The sequence below is a fragment of the Garra rufa genome, chromosome 25 (genome assembly GCF_049309525.1).
Source record: "Garra rufa chromosome 25, GarRuf1.0, whole genome shotgun sequence".
NCBI lineage: Eukaryota > Metazoa > Chordata > Actinopteri > Cypriniformes > Cyprinidae > Garra > Garra rufa.
The window spans coordinates 15,821,534-15,842,462 of record NC_133385.1 but is presented as its reverse complement, the minus strand read 5'-3'; the positions used below and the strand labels follow the sequence as shown (position 1 = coordinate 15,842,462).

The window sequence follows — 20,929 nt, the reverse complement described above, 5'->3', positions numbered from 1 at the left end:
TAAAAAAATGAATAACCTTTAGACAAAAATTTAACACTTACTTTTAAAAAATTAACCTAAAATATTACTGATATTGAAAAGAAAGTCAATAGACTAATTGTCATCGAATAACCAAAGTTTCTGTAAAAGGCCATTAAAAATAAATATAAACATTCTTTAAGAAAGATTGAATTTTAAAACTCAAAGCACATGACAATAATAAAAGGTTTTCCAAAGTTCCCAGACAATTGTGTACTGTCCAAAACTTTCATTGTACACATTCTGAATATCTGAAAATATTCCACAGGAAGCCGTTTGAGGTTATGAGGTAGAATGAGTGTTGAATGCAATGTTGCTTCAGGAAGAACCTGTTCAACAAATTCTTCAACAGCATACCTGTAAACAACTAGACACCCAACTGCTTTAAGATGTTTGGGTGTGTACTTATTCAGGTTTTCATACAGTAATTCATTATGTTTAGACATTTTATTTTGTATCCAGCTCAGGTTTTCTGAAACATAGGCTACAGAAAAAGAATAGATGGCCTGTAGAACTACGATCAGACCCAGAACTCTTATTATGACTGATGTCATTTGTCCCAACCTGAACTATAGAGCGAAAGAGGATGTGATACTAGCTGCGACATTTAGCTACTGTCTTAACAGCTCCATCTATGATCTAAATTAGTGGTTTTCAAGCTGTGAGTCTATGCAGACTTGTAATAGACTTGTTAACTGCCCCCCTACAAATGTCAGAAATATAAAAAATGTAATTCAAATAAGTTTGTTGGTGGCATGACATGTATAAAAGTGCAATCACATTTGTTCACCTTCATGTCGTTCCAAACCCATAAGACCTTCGTTCATCTCCAGAACAAAAATTAAGATATTCTTCATGAAAGCTTTCTGACCCTGGATAGACAGCAACACAACTGACACGTTCAGAAAGGTAGTAAGGACATCGATAAAACAGTCCATGTGACATCAGTGGTTAAACTGTAATGTTATGAAGCTACAAGCATAGTTTTAGTGCACAAAGAAAAATAACTTTATTTAACATTTGATGTCTGTTAAGCGTCAGAAAACGTTCATAAAAAATATCTTCATTTGTGTTCCGAAGATTAACGAAAGTTTTAAAAGGATAGTTCACCCAAAAATGAAAATTTGTTTCTTCAGTAGACCACAAAGATTTTTAACTCAAACTGTTGCAGTATGTTAGTCATATAATGGCAGTGGATGGGCACCAAACTTTTGAAAGTAAAAAAACAAAACATGCACAGACAAATCCAAATTACACCCTGCTGCTTGTGACGATACATTGATGCCCTGTAAGAGAACATCTTCATTTGTGTTCTGCTGAAGAAACAAAGTCATCTTGGATGCCCTGGGGCATTTTTGGGTGAACTATCCCTTTAAGGGTTTGGAACGACTTGAGAAAGAGTAGCCTAATTAATGACAGAATGTTCATTTATAGGTGAACAATCCCATTAATTTTTGACTTCAGTCCAATTCAAAAACAAATAAGTCTTTTTGTGATTCATTAACCTGCTAACCAGTTTGTATTCATCAACGAATTACTGTTGTGAGTCGGTTCACTTAATGAATCATTCAAAAAGCGAGCTACCGGTCTAAATGATCCCTCACTGGAAGTCAGTGGATCCGTCAAAGCGGCCGCTAAATCGATATGACTCACTTACTGAACTGTAATCTCAATGCCAAGGATTGTACAGCTGATTACTTTGGACCTAATGGATCTTAATGAACGACTTTCTCTGATAGGACTGTTTACCTGATAAAATATTCAATACTAAACTACTGGCCTTGTGCGCGACTGCAGCAATCAGTTTCACATCAACCTTAACGCTAGAAAGATATTTTGTTTTTCACAAGCTACAGATAATGCAGCAACTTGGAACAAGTGACATCTTAACGAACTCCTCCACCCCAAGCAAGTAAGGCTACAAACAAAACCTACATATTTACACGTATACAGTACGATGTTTATTTTAACACTGTAGCTGTGATGTTTGTGCTGCCTGAGGTGTCGGAGATGTAGGCTACATTTCCTCTCTCTGTGAGTTTGTTTGGCGTTTTTTCCTCTTTCGCTTTTGTAATATTTTCCGGTTTCTGCTTCTACAGTGCACGCACGGTATATATATAGTTCCAAAAAAATACAAACGGTTAAAGGAACTAAAACTAATATTCATGATGGTTTTCTTTTTGTCTGCACATTTGGTGAAACTGCTTTTAGCCTATGAGTAAAGTAACATTAGCTGGGTAGTAGATAGAGAATGACTCATTATGAGTGAGACAAGGCCTGCAATTTGAATTTAGTATCGTCTTACTTTGGCTTGTAGCCACATATTGTTTCTCCTGTAGTTGTCGAGTTACTAATGTGAAGAGCTAGCAATTTTATATTTCCTTGTATCCAGTGAATCTGTAAATTCTCGGTTAGTTAAAATGGAGATATTTAGGTTACATGATGCATTTAATACATCCTAAATGTACAGTATCTTAATTTGTTAAATATTTCTAAGTGATTCACTTTCAAAATCCTGAATGCAATTTAACATCATAATTTCTATGTCATAAAGAGGAAAGCTACTGGCAGTGAGAGAAATTGCATTTTCTCAGAATTGTGAGTTTATAAAGTTTTGTAAGTCAAAATTGTGAGAGAAACTATATTGCCAAAAGTATTGGAATACCCCCTTCTAATGAACAGGTTTGACTAATTTAGTCATTTCCATGAGTTCAAATCTTTGAGTTTAAGCATATAATGATATTCTAGAGGATTGTGTTTTGACAGGACCATTTTGTAGCATGGCAGTGCCTTTGTGTATAAGGCAAGGTTCAAAAAGAAATGATTGATTCAGGTAGTGTGGAAAAAGTTGACTGGTCTTCAGAAAGCAAAGTCCTAATCTCAGCTGACTTTAAATACAGACCTTGAGCCAAAAACTCATCACCAAACACCAGTGACTTGTACATACACTAAATGGACAAAAGTATTGGGACACCTCTTCTTTAGAACAAAAAAGGGCACTTCCAAAACTGTGGCAACAAAGATGAAAACAAATGATGTATTTCTAAATTGTATTTCCATTTCTGTTGCACCTGTTTTGGATTTGTCTAAAATGACTGTACCCATAGTTACAGGTCATTGGTGATAAGTTTTTGGCTCAAAGTCTGCATTCAAAGTCACCAGATGCTCAACTGAGATTAGGACTTGCTTTCTGCAGACCACTCAAGTTCTTCCACACTGGAATTTATATCTTTATATTCTGACTTTTTTGGTCAGAATTGTGAGTCAAGTGACATATAAACCTGTGATTCTGAGAACATATTTACTTTATAACTCAAAAAACTCACAATTCTGAGAACATATCAATGTTTTTACCCTGAAAATTGGACTTTATGACTTGCAATTGTGAGTTTACATCTCACAATTCTGAGACAAAAAACGTCAGAATTAACTTTTTTATACAGGTGCATCTCAATAAATTAGAATGTCGTGGAAAAGTTCATTTATTTCAACTTATATTGTGAAACTTGTGTATTAAATAAATTTACTGCACACAGATTGAAGTAGTTTAAGTCTTTGGTTCTTTTAATTGTGATGATTTGGTTCACATTTAACAAAAACCCACCAATTCAATCTCAACAAATTAGAATATGGTGACATGCCAATCAGCTAATCAACTCAAAACACCTGCAAAGGTTTCCTGAGCCTTCAAAATGGTCTCTCAGTTTGGTTGACTAGGCTACACAATCATGGGGAAGACTGCTGATCTGACAGATGTCCGGAAGACAATCATTGACACCCTTCACAAGGAGGGTAAGCCACAAACATTCATTGCCAAAGAAGCTGGCTGTTCACAGAGTGCTGTATCCAAGCATGTTAACAGAAAGTTGAGTGGAAGGAAAAAGATGCACAACCAAAAAAGAGAACCGCAGCCTTGAGAGGCTTGTCATCAAAATCGATTCAAGAATTTGGGTGAACTTCTCAAGGAATTAACTAAGGCTGGGGTCAAGGCATCAAGAGCCACCACGCACAGACGGGTCAAGGAATTTGGCTACAGTTGTTGTATTCCTCATGTTAAGCCTCTCCTGAACCACAGACAACATCAGAGGTGTTTTACCTGGGCTAAGGAGAAGAAGAAATGGACTGTTGCCCAGCGGTCCAAAGTCCTCTTTTCAGATGAGAGCAAGTTTTGTATTTTTAATTTGGAAACCAAGGTCCTGGAGTCTGGAGGAAGGGTGGAGAAGCTCATAGCCAGCTCAAGTCCAGTGTTAAGTTTTTCACAGTCTGTGATGATTTGGGGTGAAATGTTATTTGCTGGTGTTGGTCCACTGTGTTTTTTTTTTTAAACCAAAGTAACTACACCCGTTTACCATGAAATTTTAGAGCACTTTATGCTTCCTTCTGCTTGACAGCTTTTTAAAGATGCTGATTTCATTTCCAGCAGGATTTGGCAACTGCAAAAGTTGGTTAAATGGCCATGGTGTTAGTGTGCTTGACTGGCCAGCAAACTTACCAAACCTGTCAAGAGGAAAATGAGAAACAAGAGACCACAAAATGCAGATGAGCTGAAGGCCACTGTCAAAGAAACCTGGGCTTCCATACCACCGCAGCAGTGCCACAGACTGATCACTTCCATGCCATGCCGAATTGAGGCAGTAATTAAAGCAAAAGGAGCCCCTACCAAGTATTGAGTACATATACAGTAAATGAACATACTTTCCAAAAGGCCAACAATTCAGTAAAAATGTTGGCTTAAACTACTTCAGTCTGTGTGCACTGAATTTATTTAATACACAAGTTTCACAATTTGAGTTGAATTACTGAAATAAATGAACTTTTACATATATTTTTATTCAGTGGCAGAAACATGGCTTCCATATAGAAAAGCCTGGAAGCACTATAAACAAAACAGGGAACTGTATTAAACCTAAATTAGGACTCTGAACAGCATGTCTCTTCATGGTACGAGACAAACACACTGAGTACGAGCCTGCACTAATTGCTTTGTGATACAATTAAAATGATATGTGTGATGTTTTGACACAGCTTTTTAATAACAGACCCTTTGGCAGTGCTCCACCATTAACACAAAGCCAGGAAGTGGGAGATAACCATTGCAGTTGACAGAAATATAACGATCCGCTCACTGATCAGCAAAATTATCTAACAAGGAGTGTTACGAGACTGGCATCTTGGCCTTGTCTTTGCTAATAAAGTCTCAGCTTTGGGATCTGGAACTTCCTGAGTTGAGAGATTCTTTGCAATGAGAGAGGACTTTATCCAGACACTATAGAAAAGTTAAAGCTGTAATTTTTATCTAATGTTTCACTGATATAATACAACAGTTTCTTCCCTGTAAATTGAACCTGTGAGTTAAAGCGCAAATATATGAACATTTAACAGGTTCTAAAAATATAATGTTGCAACATACTTGGAATTGAGCCTATTTTAATGTTGTGTCCGCTAAAGCCCCCAAAATAATTCCCCTGCATTTTGCAACACAAATTACCAATAAGTTATTAACAGGATTCCTTTGAAATTCAAAATGAAACAACAGGATACCTTTGTAACATACAGTAACCTAAAAAACTCCACAGGGAATTGTTTGCATAAAGTGAGTAATGGATGTTACATTATCATGAAGTTCTTTACGTTATCATGAAGTTCCCTTTTGTAAGGCAGTCTTTAAAATCAAATGGACATCAGCTGAATAGTTCTGCAGAATAAAACATTGATTTCTGAATCATCAGGAATGTACCTTAAATTACATGGATCTAACACTGATATATTTACATATATTTGAGTCTTCTGCTCTATATATAATAAAATAATAAAACAATTATCATGACACACCGAAGGTTACTGAAGTGTGTCTGCTGAAATGCTGTTTCATTATGATACAATGTAAATGTGTATGAAAATATAGTGAGTCAGAGAATGAAAGGACATTATAACTCATCAACATATCCATCCATGCAATGTTCAACAGGTGTGTGAGAGATTTCGTGGTTTCAAAACAATTAGCTCCTTAGTTTTTAGATTTTACACTTCAGTTTCTTTTACTTGTAAGCAAAAAAAATATTTAAAAAAAATTTGCTTGGTCTTTTCTAGCTGAAGTGGGGTCGCTTGAATCTTAGGTGAAACTGTCCATGTGTGTCTAAACACAAAATGTCAGTAGTTCAAACGATTAACGTGACTGATGACATTTGTCATGCATTTGCACTCCTTTTCGAAAGAGGATGTGATACTTGATGGGGCATTTGTGTCTTCTAAATGTGGCGCCAGCGGGTCTGTTAAAAATGTTTGTTACATTTAACAATAACTGTTAACTTAATTAAAAAAAAACAAGTCCTGTTTTATGTTAGGTGGCCTTAACTACGATGTACTTTGTATTTATTATACCAATAACAAAATATATGGTAATTATTATTATTAGTAGTAGTATTATAGGCTACAGAATCTCCTGATGACTCTACAGGACAAGCAGGCACAGAAGAATGAAAAATAAAACACACACATACACGTTCTACAAAAACATAATATAATAACATACATTTAGAAAATATGGTCATTTATTATTATTATTATTATTATTATTATTATTATTATTATTATTGGCTACAGAATCTCCTAACGACCCTACAGGACAAGCTGGCATAGGAGAAATAAATAAAATACACACACATTCTACCAATAAAAATGATATAATAACATATATTTATAATATATGGTAATTTATTATTATTATTATTAATCTCCTGATGACCCTTCAGGAGAAGCTGGCATAGACTAAATAAATAAATAAATAAATAAATAAAACACATTCTACCAATAACAAAATATAATAACATATAATATATGGTAATTTATTATTATTATTATTATTATAGGCTACAAAATCTCTAAATAAATACTAAATAAATAAATAAAACACACATACACATTCTACCAATAACATTATATAATAACATATATTCATAAAATACAATGATGTATTATTATTATTATTATTATTATTATTATTGTTATTATAGGCTACATAATCTTCTGATGACCCTACAGGACAACCTGGCATAGAAGATTAAATAAATAAATAAAATACACACACATTCTGCCAATAACATAATATAATAACATATATTTAAAAAATATAATATTATTATTAAATTATTATTATTATTATTATTATTATTATTATTAGCTATATAATCTCCAGATGACCCTTCAGGAGAAGCTGGCATAGAATAAATAAATAAATAAATAAATAAATAAAACACATTCTACCAGTAACAAAATATAATAACATATAATATATGGTCATTTTGTATTATTATTATTATTATTATTATTATTAGGCTACAGAATCTTCTGATGACCCTACATGACAAGCTGGCATAAATCTCTAAATAAATACTAAATAAATAAATAAAACACACACACATTCTACCAATAACATAATATAATAACATATGTCTATAAAATACGATAATTTATTATTATTACTACTACTATTGTTTTTTTGTATTATTATTTATTTATTATTATTATTTATTATTATTATTATTATGTTGTAACGCACACACATAGGCTACAGACAGTAGCTCGTACATCACGTGCACTCACACTCGCGCTCAAACAATCATTCAAAAGCTCGGTGTGGAAATGAATTGTCAACACTGTTCTATGATTTCTCAGTAACTGAAAAGTTCTAGCATATATTTCTTAGTAATTAAAACTCACGTCTTTATTAGGCTAGAGAGACGCTGCCAGGTGGAATTAATTCTCACTAATGACTTTATTTAAATGTAATACTACCTTATATGTATATGATTCAGAACGAGCAGAAATCTGTGAGAAATATAGCGAAGGAACTGATTAAAGCAAGCTATTATAGGAGAAATAGCCATGTAGGCAGCGCTGTGTCATATGCCATATGTGCACAAGGTGTTCGAATCTCAACTCAAGGTTTAGGCATATTTGTTCATTAATGACGTCATAAGTGACTAGTCGACTCAACTTTTATCACATAAATGTCGACTTTCCAAAATCTGAAGTCGTTCAACCCCTAATGTAGATAGATAGGTAATTTATTATTATTAATGTATTATTATTATTATAGACTACAGAATCTCCTGATGACCCTACAGGACAAGCTGGCATTAGTATATAAATAAATAAATACATTTACACACACACACACACACACACACACACACACACACACACATGTTGGGTTTACATGTTTTATGGGGACATTCCATAGGCGTAATGGTTTTCATACTGTACAAACCGTACTTTCTATCGCCCTACACCTAAACCTAGCCCTCACAGGAGATTGTGCACACTTTTACTTCATCAAAAAAAACTCATTGTGCATGATTTATAAACCTGTTTCCTCATGGGGACCTGAGAAATGTCCCCACAAGGTCTAAATCTACTGGTATTCCTATCCTTGTGGGGACATTTGGTCCCCACAACGTGATGAATACCAGGCACACACACACACACACACACACACACACACACACACACACACACACACACACACACACACACACACATAAAAACAGACATGATCTGATCCCTTCAGCCAAGTTGTTATATTTGACCAAACTATATTATTTCTCTTCTGCTTTGCTCTTTTTAAAAACCAGTGTTTGGCCAAATGCTCAAATGTGTGTCCACTCTGAAATACCAAATAGATTCATCAAAATTCATGATGCTCTAGATGACGCTTGAGCACGAGTCTAATGCATCTAATTTCCTTCTGGTATAATGCCACACAGTGTTCTGTTTTTTTTTTTTTTTTTTTCTCAAGCTACTGTACCGAAAGAGGAAGTGAAAGCTTTGTTGTTAGGGCTGTCCCTCGCAAAGTGAGATAGCTTTGCCTAAATATGACTTGTGAAGGTCAAAACACGTGTGGGATGACGGCAGATACTGTCGGACTTTCTTTCTGTGTGGGTGAATTCAAACCAAAATCTCCCTTGCCAAATTCCACCCATAAAGGGATATTCCCTTCACAGAAGAGTCTCTATAAAGGCTGATAGCCTGGAAAATAAGCCACACAGCAGCAAGTCCAGCTTGAGTGCTTAAGCTCAAACAGACTCCCTGTATATCCAGTCAATCTAGTACAACACAACAGCCAGAATGACCGCCTCTCGCTTCGTCATTTTCTCCGCAGTGGTGGTGCTTGTGTGCGCTGTTAGCCTCAGTGAAGGTAAGAAGGAGAAAGTTAAATTAAGATTGAAAAACAAGGCAATTTAAAACACGAATGACATTTGTCTAGTTGTATACTGTTTTAAAACAAACTTGCTTGTGTGTTTTTAAATCTAGGTTTGCGTATCGGACCACAAAGGTGCTGTTTTTCCTATCAATCCCGTGCTGTGCCAGTGAAAAAACTGGTTGACTACAGCATGACGAGCCAGCAGTGCCCCAAAGAAGCCGTGCTGTAAGTGTCACAACAATTTATCTTTAGTATTAATTACTATAGTATTATTATTTGTATTTATTTACTTGTATTATTTTTGTATTTAATATTTTAAATAATTATATCATTAGAATTACTTATTGTATTACTTTTTATGTTTATTACATTAATAATCATACTAATTTGACTAACAGAGTACTTTTCTTTGTATTTGATGGAATAATGCAGGTTCAAGACTGTGAAGGGTAATTATGTGTGTGCCAATCCCACTGACTCATGGGTAAAACAGCACATGCAGATCATCGACAGCAGGAACGTCGGAAGCCAGGGGACCTTGTAATCATTTTGACCTGCGTCCTGCAACTGCTGAAGCACTGGATAAGTGTGGAGCCTGAGCAAAACTGAGAAAAAAAAAATGCAATTATTGTACTCACCGACAAATGCATCGTCACTAACTGATCAGCCTATTGAAGCTATGGGGTTAAACAATCCAGAATTTACGTTGTTTGAATTTTTTTTATCTTTTTGACTTTTATACTAATACTAATGTATTTCTAAAAAGAGTGTTTTGTAATGAAAGATAAAGTATTGCAGAGTTTTTAGCCTATAGCTCAGCGTATATACTAGTTTATAGAAGAACATGAAATGAATCAGAGTATTTTTGTAATGTGTCTTTAAAGACAACATATTATGATGAAGATCTGTTTTTGCTAATGTAACCTCCTCACAATAAAGACACTTTCTGGTCTCTATTTGCCTTGTCACACGTGTTCATTTGTGTACATATAATCTTGTGTTATCTTTCACCATGACTCACACTGTTCACACTTATAGAGATGGTTGGGTTTCTAGATTTCTGTGCATTTGAAAACCTGTTAACATTCGTGTTTTTGCATATATGATGCTGTTAACTTGTAACCTGCTGAAACTTTCATCTGTGGAAACATTGCCACATAAATCCACTTTGTTGTCGTAAAGGTGCAGTAAGCTATATTATATAGAAAAAGTTATGTAAAAAAATAGTCTACTCTCTGAAAGGTTTCACTAAAATAACTATCCTAAGATATTGTGCATATCTGACAACCCGAGTCTCTGTATACAATATAATAAATGTTGACGCAAACCTGTGAGATGTCAGATTAGCCAATCAAACCTTTTGAAGCGCTTTATGCCTGTCAATCAGTTAGCACATTCAAGGATGGCAGTGCATATGCGAAGCCAGAAATGGAGAGATTAGAAATTTGATAGTGTAGTCATCTGTCATAAAACGCTCAATAAAATAAAAAAGACCAAAAGCAATGAGACAATATAGATGCAAGCAGCGATTTCCAGGTTTCAACCGATTTAAGGCATTTAAGCACTTAAGAAAAAAGACATTATTTAGCAAGCCACCTAAATCAATGATGAAAAACAGCATTTTTAGCAAATCTATGTAATTTACCATAGAAATATAACGTTTTTTAATGTTTATGACTGTGGTCTGAGCTCTTTAAAATGTTGCATGCTTGTTTAGAATCACCTGTTTTTCTTTAGCCTTTATAGGATTTTGGGTCAATTTGGACAGGCCCCTTTTTTAAATGACCCTGTTATAGCTTCCCAAAAGTTTTTTTTTTATTTTTTTTATTGACCTAGAGAATTGTACTGCGGTGTTTTTTTCCAGATTAAGTGAGAAACATAGGACAAGTTCTCAAAAGTAGGGGTTTTTTTTACATCTTCTCAATCGTTTAACAAACCATTTAATTGACAGCAGTGGGTCTGTCAAAGTTGTCTGGAATGATATTCTATCATCTGGTGCTTTAAAAGGTTATTCACAGAACCATTTTTTTTAACCATTCAGTCAAAGGTTCTTTAAAGAATTATCTCTTTCTTACCTTTTTATAATCTGAAGAACCTTCTTTCGCGAAAACAGTTCTTTAGATGTTAAAGGTCCTTTATGGAACCATTTAGACAAAAAAGGTTCTTCTATGGCATTGTGAAGCACCTTTATTCTTAAGAGTGTATGTACGAAAAGCGTTGTACAATCATTTACACCCTTGAAAAATGTGATATTGCCCGCCCCAGGGGCCAATTTCTTTCAAATTTCTTTCAAAATTCGAAGTGGCTAAGCTCCGCATTTTTTTCACTGCATCTTCAGATTGAGATCTTATGTACATATTCTGCATTTGGCAAGAGAGACCTCATTCCGTTCATTCCGTTACAGGCATTTTACTAAAAGTGGCCCTTCCCATTTCAAACGTTTTGGTGTGCATTTGCAATGGTGAGTTCAACTTTTTTGATAATTTTTGATATTCACTCTCCAGAAAATCTTCCTGCACTGGTTTAGTTCTAATCGGGCGAAAAACCTAGGACTAGTTCTCAGAAGTAGAATTTTTTTTAAAAAAAATCCAGAATACCCCAAAATTTTGTGTTTTGTTTGCCATAAGCCAAAAAGTTTAACCACACTTGACACTTGAGCTTGTGACTGACTGTTTAGGAGTTCTAAGCGATTTTGTACATTTGATCACTGTAGCGTCAGGCCAATTGGGGTGAGCCTTGGTGACCAGTGTTGTGCAAGTTACTTTCAAAATGTAATACATTATTTACATTTACATTTACATTTACATTTACATTTACATTTAAATTTACATTTATTCATTTGGCTGACGCTTTTATCCAAAGCGACTTACAATTGGGGAGAACAGCAAGTGATTCATCCTAGTCAGATCTGGTCAGATCGAAGCTGGAAGTGCTCGAAAATACCATATATCAGGCATTGTTAGATGAGTACATGCTATAAAGACATATATATATATATTACATATATATATTACATATTACATATATTACATATATATTACAAGTTACTGTTTTTTAAAAGTAATTAGTTACATTACAATATTACTGTCTCTAAATTGTAATGCGTTACACTACTTTTAAGTTACTTTTGAGTTACTTTCACCAAAATATCCACAGATTATAAAATGCCAAAATATAAGTTTATAGCTGTTCCTTATACATTAAGTTTAGGATAGCTAACATAAAATTATAAATAACTATAAATAACACCGGTAAATAAAGCGAAGTGTTATAATGTACAATCATTAAACAAAATAATAGCCTATTGGCTATTTTAAATGGTTTTCAGAACAAAACAAGAATGAAGAATATAAATTGCTAAACAAGCCAAAACGAATTAGGGTAAAAGCGAAACTGAAAGCAAACGGCATTGTTCTGACGCAGCCTACCTCTCTCATTCGCCATCAATCCAATTAAATGTGTCCATATTCCTGATGCATTTAAATGCCAAACTATTATGTAAACCAGGATTTGTACTTAACGCACTTATAAAAAATCCTCCTCACATGAGCAAGTATGTGTTTGGCCTGAGCTCAGGCTGAACGTCACGGATTGTACAGTACGCACTATTTAATTTTACCAGTATTTCTATATTTGATTGACTGGATTTTATTCTTATAATTAACAGACTGCAACTTTTGCAATGCTGTGAGTGCGAGGCGCCGGCGCAATCGAATAACGGAATAACTCCGTCATTTTTGGTCTTACAGATCATTCAAAACTGCAGTGTGTTTACTTTTAATTTTGTCATCTCGGTTTCCTTTCCATGAACTTTTGTAGAGCGCCGCTCCACACAAAAATGAACCAAACTCAGCAGCAAATGTCACTCAGTCTTTTCCTTTCGTTTTGAAAATCTGTTAATTGGGCTATTTATGTCAGATATATTCCGCGTATTCATACATATGCATTATATACAGACTATGATTTAATAAAAACAGATTTTGTCATTTTTAGCTTATTTTTTGTTGATTGTCTGCGCTCGTCCGTCATTTTTTTCTCTTCTCCGACTCCCACCGTGTCTACACTGGCGGGGCACTGCAGCTTTTCATCGCTTTGACATGCTTAAAAAGGGTGCAGAATTTGCTGTAATTTTGCTTGACAGATAAACACACAGTCAAGCCAGGCAGTGTATAAAGAAGGGGCATGGTTACAACTGGCAGAAGTTATGGCTTAAAATCATGTGAAGACAACAAGTAGGTTAATCACTCACTGTAAAAAAAAAATAATGATAATAATAAAAAAGTTTAAAGTTGTACTAAGGGACAACTTAGATATTTGAGTTGACTTAACAAAAAAAATTGGTTTGTTGAACTTAAAAGCTGGGTAAGTTACCTGGCTGCCATAAGTTAAGTTGAATCAACTCAAATATCTAAGTTGTCACTTAGTACAACTTAACATGTTAAGCTGACTAAACTTTTTTTAGTTGACCGTACTTAAAAAATGTGTTACCTGGCTGCCTTGAAATTTTAAGTTGACTCAACAAATAGTTTTTTACAGTGCTGTTTCATATTTTATCTGCTTCCCTCACACACTGAAACTTAACCACACGTGAATAATGAGGCAAGCTTTCAAGTTTACATAGCCTTATAATTGCAAAAACAATTTGTCAGTAGCCCAAGATTTTTCCCAAATTGTACATCAGTAATAACGCAGCTCTTTTAGGGTGCTAAAATGTCTCTGTAAACCAGATGGAAAGTTTGTAAACAGTTTTTAACTTTATGAATCTGACGTACAGTGAGTGTTGTTTTCAACCACATAGGTTTGTGGTCATGTGTATTCTATTGTTGAACATGAGAAGCTGTCATCTTCAAATGTAACACAGCGTAGTTCTCTTTTCTGCCCGCAAATACACGTCACATTGTTAATGGAAACTTGGAAAGTGACGCTGTCTATTTTAGATCCAGATAATGCATGTACATAACTATCTGTGTGGTTTGACCATGAGGTAGTAAGACTGGGATTCAGGATTATGTCTCTGAGAAATTTGAAAGAATACTCGTGATTCTCCCGCTTCTTCATCATCTCCTTTTCTTAAGGGTGAAATACATAATTATATTTATACGTATTATAGAATAATACTATGACTATTGCAATAGATTGTTAATATAAACCATGGCAATGTTGAGATAATTCAACAAGTGAATTCCTTGTTTCTCTAACACTGATCATGTCCTAAAAGTCTGAATATCACAAATTGATTTAGAAGAATTATGTGCTCCTTTTAAATTATATACAAATATGTTCTTCATTTGTCTTGCTAATGTAATTAGTGATTATTTGAAAAATAAAGAGCTCAAATTATAAAATAGTTTATAGAGAAAAGGTAATGATTCTGAGTGTTTCTGTTTTATGCCATTTAATACACCAACGTATGAAGTTTGTTGTATTCCATGTAGCTTTAAGCATTTTTAACCTCCTCACAATAAAAGTTTATTATTATATTCTACTTTATTATTCTAACTGAACTTGTAATTTTTGCACGTGTACAGCTACTTACTTCTGCTAAAACTCTTCAGCCCTTCTTGGCTGGCCTCTGGTGGTGATTTTTTTTTCTTGGCCATGCTGTTAATCTATACAATTTCTTAATCACGAAGCAAAGCATGTTTTAAAATAGCTCTGATTATTATGAACAGTCCAAACCAGTCTCAGTACTTCTCATAGAAGAACTAAAATACAAAAATCTTCAAATATCAATAAATAGCTTTTAATATTCTATGTCCTTCCTGGGACTGCATTGCAGTTCTCTACTGCCATCTAGTGATATTTCCAAGGGAATATTCATAGAACTATATTAGAAAGAAAAAGGAAGAAAAACAAATTGAAAATAAAGAGTGTGTGAAACAGGTGATTTTGTGGGTTCTTAGAAGGAGCTTGCAGATATCCGGCTGGATCTTCAGAAATTATCGAGTTCCTCTTTTATTTCCTCATCAGTTGAATCTACCAGTCACATCTAGGTCTGTACTTCGCAAAACTGATATAACTTCTATCGGACTAAAATGAAACTTAAATTACATATTTGAAAAAGTACTCTGATCAAAATAAGAGAACACCTGCAACAGAAGGTGGTCATTCCAAATATAAATATTACAGGTTTACATTGACACTAGTTCATTCAAGTCTTTCAAAAAGGCTGATCGTCCATGTTAAACAAATGCATGAGAAGACAGGATAATGCAAAGACCCTCAATTGGGAATCGTCTCAACACTGCAGCTGGAATTGCTTGCCAGTTGCTTAACAGTGTCTAGATCTATCTCCGCATGTTTAAGAGATGTCAGACTGAAAGCACACTATGCAGTGACAAAGTCAATATTATAAGTGGACACTTTGATAATGGGTAACACACACACACAAAAATGAATAAATAAATGAATAAAAAATTATTGGTGGACAGTAACAAAGTAGTTTTACTTAGTTACTGTACTTAAGTACATTTTTCAAGTATCTGAACTGTACTGGAGTAGTTTTATTTTAAGTAACTTTTACTTTTACTTCACTACATTTCATTAAAACATACCGTTCCTCTTTAATAAATATCACATGCTCCGAGATGCAAAAGTGGTGTCTGATTCATGAACAAACTGATTCTTTTCAATGAACCAGTTAAATCGGTTCGCAAATCACACCAAACGATTCATTCACGAATTGGATTTATCCTATTGCAGCTGTTCTCGAGTTGAAAACTCAAACGAGCCATTTAGAGCGAGTCTCCAGTGAATTGAATTCACAAGTAAGAACCAGGAGACACTGCGCGATCTGGTGCTGCGAAAAGTTAGACTACTAATGTTGAATATGAGGATTAATTATTGTAACGGTCAGTTGCTTGTTAACTAAATCAGTGCCTCTAGGTAAAAAACGAAACATTAAAATAACATATAAAATGAAACAACTCATGCACGTTCATATTCCCCGCTGCTGCAACTTTAGCAGTTTTATAAAAATGCTACGCATTTAGCCCTATGTGATGTCTGTTTTTATATTGTTCATCAAGGGTATAGATTTTTATATTGTTTGGATCAACTAACGTTGTAGCCAAGTAGACAGATATGAATGTTTAACCATACTGAAAATAAGTAAATATTGTTAGCTGATGCTAACTGTCTAGCTAACAAGCTTGCTGGTGCTAAGTTGAGGTAATTTTAGGCACAAAGGTTTTTTATTCAACCACCTAGACAGATTACATCTGAGGGAAAATGAAAGAATGTGACGTTCAGAACATAGTAACTACACAGTAATTTTACCAAAGTGGGAAGTGATGCCCTCTGGGGGCATTTGGCCAGGGGTGTTTTTATACCATAAACAAGGTTTGAGAAAAATATAATTATATTTTCCTTAAAATGTTCTTCCTAACTTCAGGCCTTATTCTCAAATCATATAAAACTGTAGTTCTGCTAAACAAAAAGTTTAAAACACTTTTTTTCTTACTGGTGAAAATTAGATGGTCAAATCTCAGGTACAGTGAACACTACGACATGACTCTCGTCGACATAGTTTATATCAACAACAAAAATGTATCTTGACTCCGTGTAGGCTAGTGGTTTTTGGAAAAAATCCCAGGTATTTTAAGCAGTAAGATTATAAAATATATATATATATATATATATATATATATATATATATATATATATATATAAAATTATATAAATATAAATTATATATAAAATTGCTAAATCTATCAGTACTTTTTTACTTAAAACTTTTTTACTTGCATAAAAAATTGAGTACTTTTGTACTTTCACTCGAGTAAAATTTAAAAAGAGTACTTTCACTTTTACTGGAGTAATATTTATTTATACGTATCTGTACTTTTACTCAAATACTTGATTTGTGTACTTCGTCCACGACTGTAAATAATACAAATTTATGGTGAGCTACAAGGCCTGGGATACTCACACTTGGCCTCTTAAGAAGTAAGTGCACAAGTCTTTCCCAGTTTTAAAAAATGGCAAGAGCTCACCACCCAGTATATCCACATTATTTCTAATACTACTTCAGAGCAGTCCACCACAGGCCCAAAGTCACATCTAAATCTGTACTGTTAAAAAAAGATCTATTACGACTTCTTACTACCATTTTTAAAAAGACAAATTACTGTTTTAGTCTGCCTCAAATAGTCACTATTAGACTAGTCACTAACTGCGAATGAAAAGCTGCCATTTTCGCGTCATCAAATTGTCATATTTTAATTTAGTGATTCAGTTTTTTATTATTCTAACGTCTTTATTAGACCAACAGGTGTCATTATAAACATTAAGTTTAATTATATATTAAGTCTAAAGAGAAAGCTGTATGTTTTCCTGAAACATGACAAAGCAGAAAAAAGGACATTGATCAGGAGGAGCTAAAAACTACTATTATGCAATGTTGATACCTAGAGATGAGTTTATCTGAATGTCTTTATGAGGAATACATCTATGTGAAGCTGCTCAGATGTTATTCTGGACACAACGGCTCTGAGATCTTTCTTTCATTCTGTCATTGTGAAGAAACACCTTGAAGTATGAAAAGTCTGCTGTCTGTGCTGTTTCTGGTGATTCTCTGCTCTGCGCAGATGACAAGTGGTGAGTGCTCTTTTTAATTTTTGGTGAAGACAAACTGTGTTGTTTTCAGATTATGGCAGTTTCACTTGTTGCGTTTGCTGATTTAAAATGCTGTAATATGATCAAATTAAAAACGTTTGTCTTATTTCTCAATATTTCAGCTACTAAAGCAGTTTATACAGCATCAAAGTGCTGTGTAGAGTTCTCTAAGGTGAAGATTCCTGTGAAACTGGTGACATCTTACTACTGGACCAGCAGCGAATGTCCCAGACGTGCTATTGTGTAAGTATTATCAATATTATCTGAATGAGACACTCCATTAAACAAAAAAAAAACTTTGAACTAAAACTTATTTTTGTGTCTTTCCCATCAGGTTTAAGACAATTGCAGGGAAAAAGTTCTGTGTAGATCCAGAGACCCCCTGGGTGAGCGGCCATGTTGCTAAAGTGGACAAAAGAACAACAGTCTGAAAGAAGCTACACTGTTTCTATTTGAACTGTGCATTTCATATTGTAAATTCAATTCAATTATTTCCAATGTGTATATAAAATATTTAATACAGAATAATTGATGTGATTGGATTCAGTTGTTTTAATAAAATATCAATGATAAAATTGTCACAATTTAGTAATGTTTTTATTCTTAACTGCATACAGGTATATTCAATTCCATTAAAATGTGTGTTTGCGTGTGCTACCATAAGGAAACAAAACATTTGTTTTAAATATCTCAGTCAGACTATTATAAATTGTTGAAATATGACAAAAAAAAAACTAATTTGTTTCAGCAACACATTTCCCTTCCCATGTAAACACTAAAATACTATATATACTCAGTGTTAATATAATTAGCAAAATAATAAATATAGTATATATGACAGTATAAAGCTTTTCACATGCTTTACTGTCCTACAGTCATACTCTATACTGGCATCTGATAGGCTTTCACCGACAAAGATAAAAGATAAAAATAAACTTTAATACATTAGATATTATGCAAAGTTTCCCCAAACTATTAAAAATGATAAAGCCATGCTAAAAATTACTATCCACAGTAACTATAATATTAAGTAAGGACTACAAGAGTACTATTGTCTCCTAAAACGAAAATCAATAAAGCAAATGTATAGAAAGTTTCTAAGAAACTCATGTTGTCTTTTGAGTTTTTTTTTAAAGATCCTGTAGATCTCCAAATGGATGTTCAGAAATCTCCAAAGACTCCTCTTTTTTTTTCTCTTTAAATATGAATTATTGTTTTAGTCTGAGATTTTTTTTATAAGTAATTGGGAAAAATGTCGAGATCGAGATAAAGATCAAGATCAAGATGTCAAGACTTGCGCGTGGATTGGATTAAAGTGAGGGAGAGGTGCGCATAGTCAGCCTCACTCTCTCTTCCCAGATTCCATCTTACTCCAATGGCAGGACGAGTCGAGACGGTTGGAGATGGGCTGGGCGCAGTGGTTGACCAGGGCATCTTACGTGTCTAGCCGTGCTCTAAGCGTACCACGTCGTTTGCAGAGACCGTCTTCAGGGCTGTTGGTCCTATTTTGATAGGCCCCAACAACTTAATCCACCGGAGTCTGTCTTCACATGCTCGGGACAGACATGCCCCTATCTCACCGAGGGTCAGCGACACGACGGCTACCCTCAACCTGGTTTAGCCAGCCTGTCGAAGCTGTTGCCCGGGGTGTGGCCGCTGCGCATGCTACAGCTACTAGGAGCCACAGGTGAGAGCTGAGTGACAGGTGGGGGCCAAAGGTGGATGAGCTGCCCTATAAGAGAAGGACACGACATGCCCCCACACCAGAGGTACTACCCCTCCCTGAACACCCCATACACCCCAAGTAAGTAATTGCTTAACTCCCATGTAAATCACACCTTTTTTTTTTACTGTAAATAAAAAAAGCTGCTGTATTTTTTCATTACTTTTACATATTTGTGACCCTGGACTACTAGTCTTAAGTAGCACAGGTATATTTGTACCAGTGGCCAAAATACATTTTATGGGTCAAAAATTAACAATTTTTCTTTTATGTCAAAAATCATTAGTATATTAAGTAAAGATCATGTTCCATGAAGATATTTTAAAAAGTTTTTTGTACCCTCAGATTCCAAATGATCAAATAGTTGTATCTCTGCCAAATATTGTCCTATCCTAACAAACCATACATCAATGGTAAGCTTATTTATTCAGCCTGATGAGAAGCCTGATGTGTGTGCTGTTCCTGGTGCTCTTCTGCTCTGAGCAGACTTCACAACGTGAGGGCTTTCATTTTGAATCAAGACAAAATGTATTGTTTTCAGACAATTTTATGGCATGTTTAGTTTAATTTGATCCATTTGCACAGGTTTGGCTAATGTTAGTTTTATACCCATTTTCTCCTAAAACTAATCTCACCAACAGATGCCCTTGCAGTTCCTAATACTTGTTGCTTTGATTTTATCGATATTCAAATTCCAGCCAAAGCAATTATCAGTGTTGTGAAAACAGGTTCACATTGCCCTATCGCAGGCATTGTGTAAGTATTTAAACTTGAAAATATAGAAATGTTCTTGTTTATAGATTAATTACAGATGAATGATAAAAAGAGTTTTTTGCATGCCAGCACTTTACACAAACATTTTGAATGTGATTTCCCCCCCCACAGGGTTATGACAAGTAAAACTGAATTTTGTGTGAAATCAGACGAGCCTTGGATAAAGAGTATAATAGAGAACTTGAGATACAAGAATGCATGCGATACAGATGCAAAAAATAATACTGTTACTGCTTCACACAACTGTCTTTTTTCTTACATTGTGTGGATATTGCCTGGTGTCTCAACATGGTGTCAAACTCTTTTGGATGTATGTATATTCATGTAAATTAGCATAAATACTCATAGGGACAGACAGAAATACTGCACTTAGCATATAATTTAAAATAAGAGACAAATTATATTACATAATTTTGGCTTGTTTTCAGTCCTATTTCTGGTGGTCAGTCTTGAGATTAACACACCTGAACCAGTTCATTGTCAAGGTCTTTGGGATACAAAGTAGCTACACAGTGTTATATTTGTTTGTTTGTTTTTCCCACAAGTTTGAGTCTCAGTTAACCATATTTACCCTGGAGTTAAGTTGAGAAATGCTG

The 20,929-nt window shown here is 34.4% G+C and overlaps 2 protein-coding genes across 2 annotated transcripts; both read left to right on the top strand.

The window, feature by feature from the left end:
• The first annotated feature begins 9,039 nt into the window (after nt 1-9,039).
• On the top strand, nt 9,040-10,036 carry ccl35.1 (chemokine (C-C motif) ligand 35, duplicate 1). Its single transcript, XM_073832232.1, has 3 exons — nt 9,040-9,214; nt 9,331-9,445; nt 9,653-10,036. The coding sequence occupies exons 1-3, from the start codon at nt 9,145-9,147 to the stop codon at nt 9,762-9,764; spliced, it is 297 nt and encodes a 98-aa protein (XP_073688333.1). The 5' UTR covers nt 9,040-9,144; the 3' UTR covers nt 9,765-10,036.
• A 7,608-nt stretch (nt 10,037-17,644) lies between these two features.
• Nucleotides 17,645-18,420, top strand: LOC141302029 (monocyte chemotactic protein 1B-like). Its single transcript, XM_073832221.1, has 3 exons — nt 17,645-17,818; nt 17,959-18,079; nt 18,171-18,420. Exons 1-3 carry the CDS (start codon nt 17,758-17,760, stop codon nt 18,265-18,267), a joined length of 279 nt encoding a protein of 92 aa, XP_073688322.1. The 5' UTR covers nt 17,645-17,757; the 3' UTR covers nt 18,268-18,420.
• Nucleotides 18,421-20,929: the final 2,509 nt, after the last annotated feature.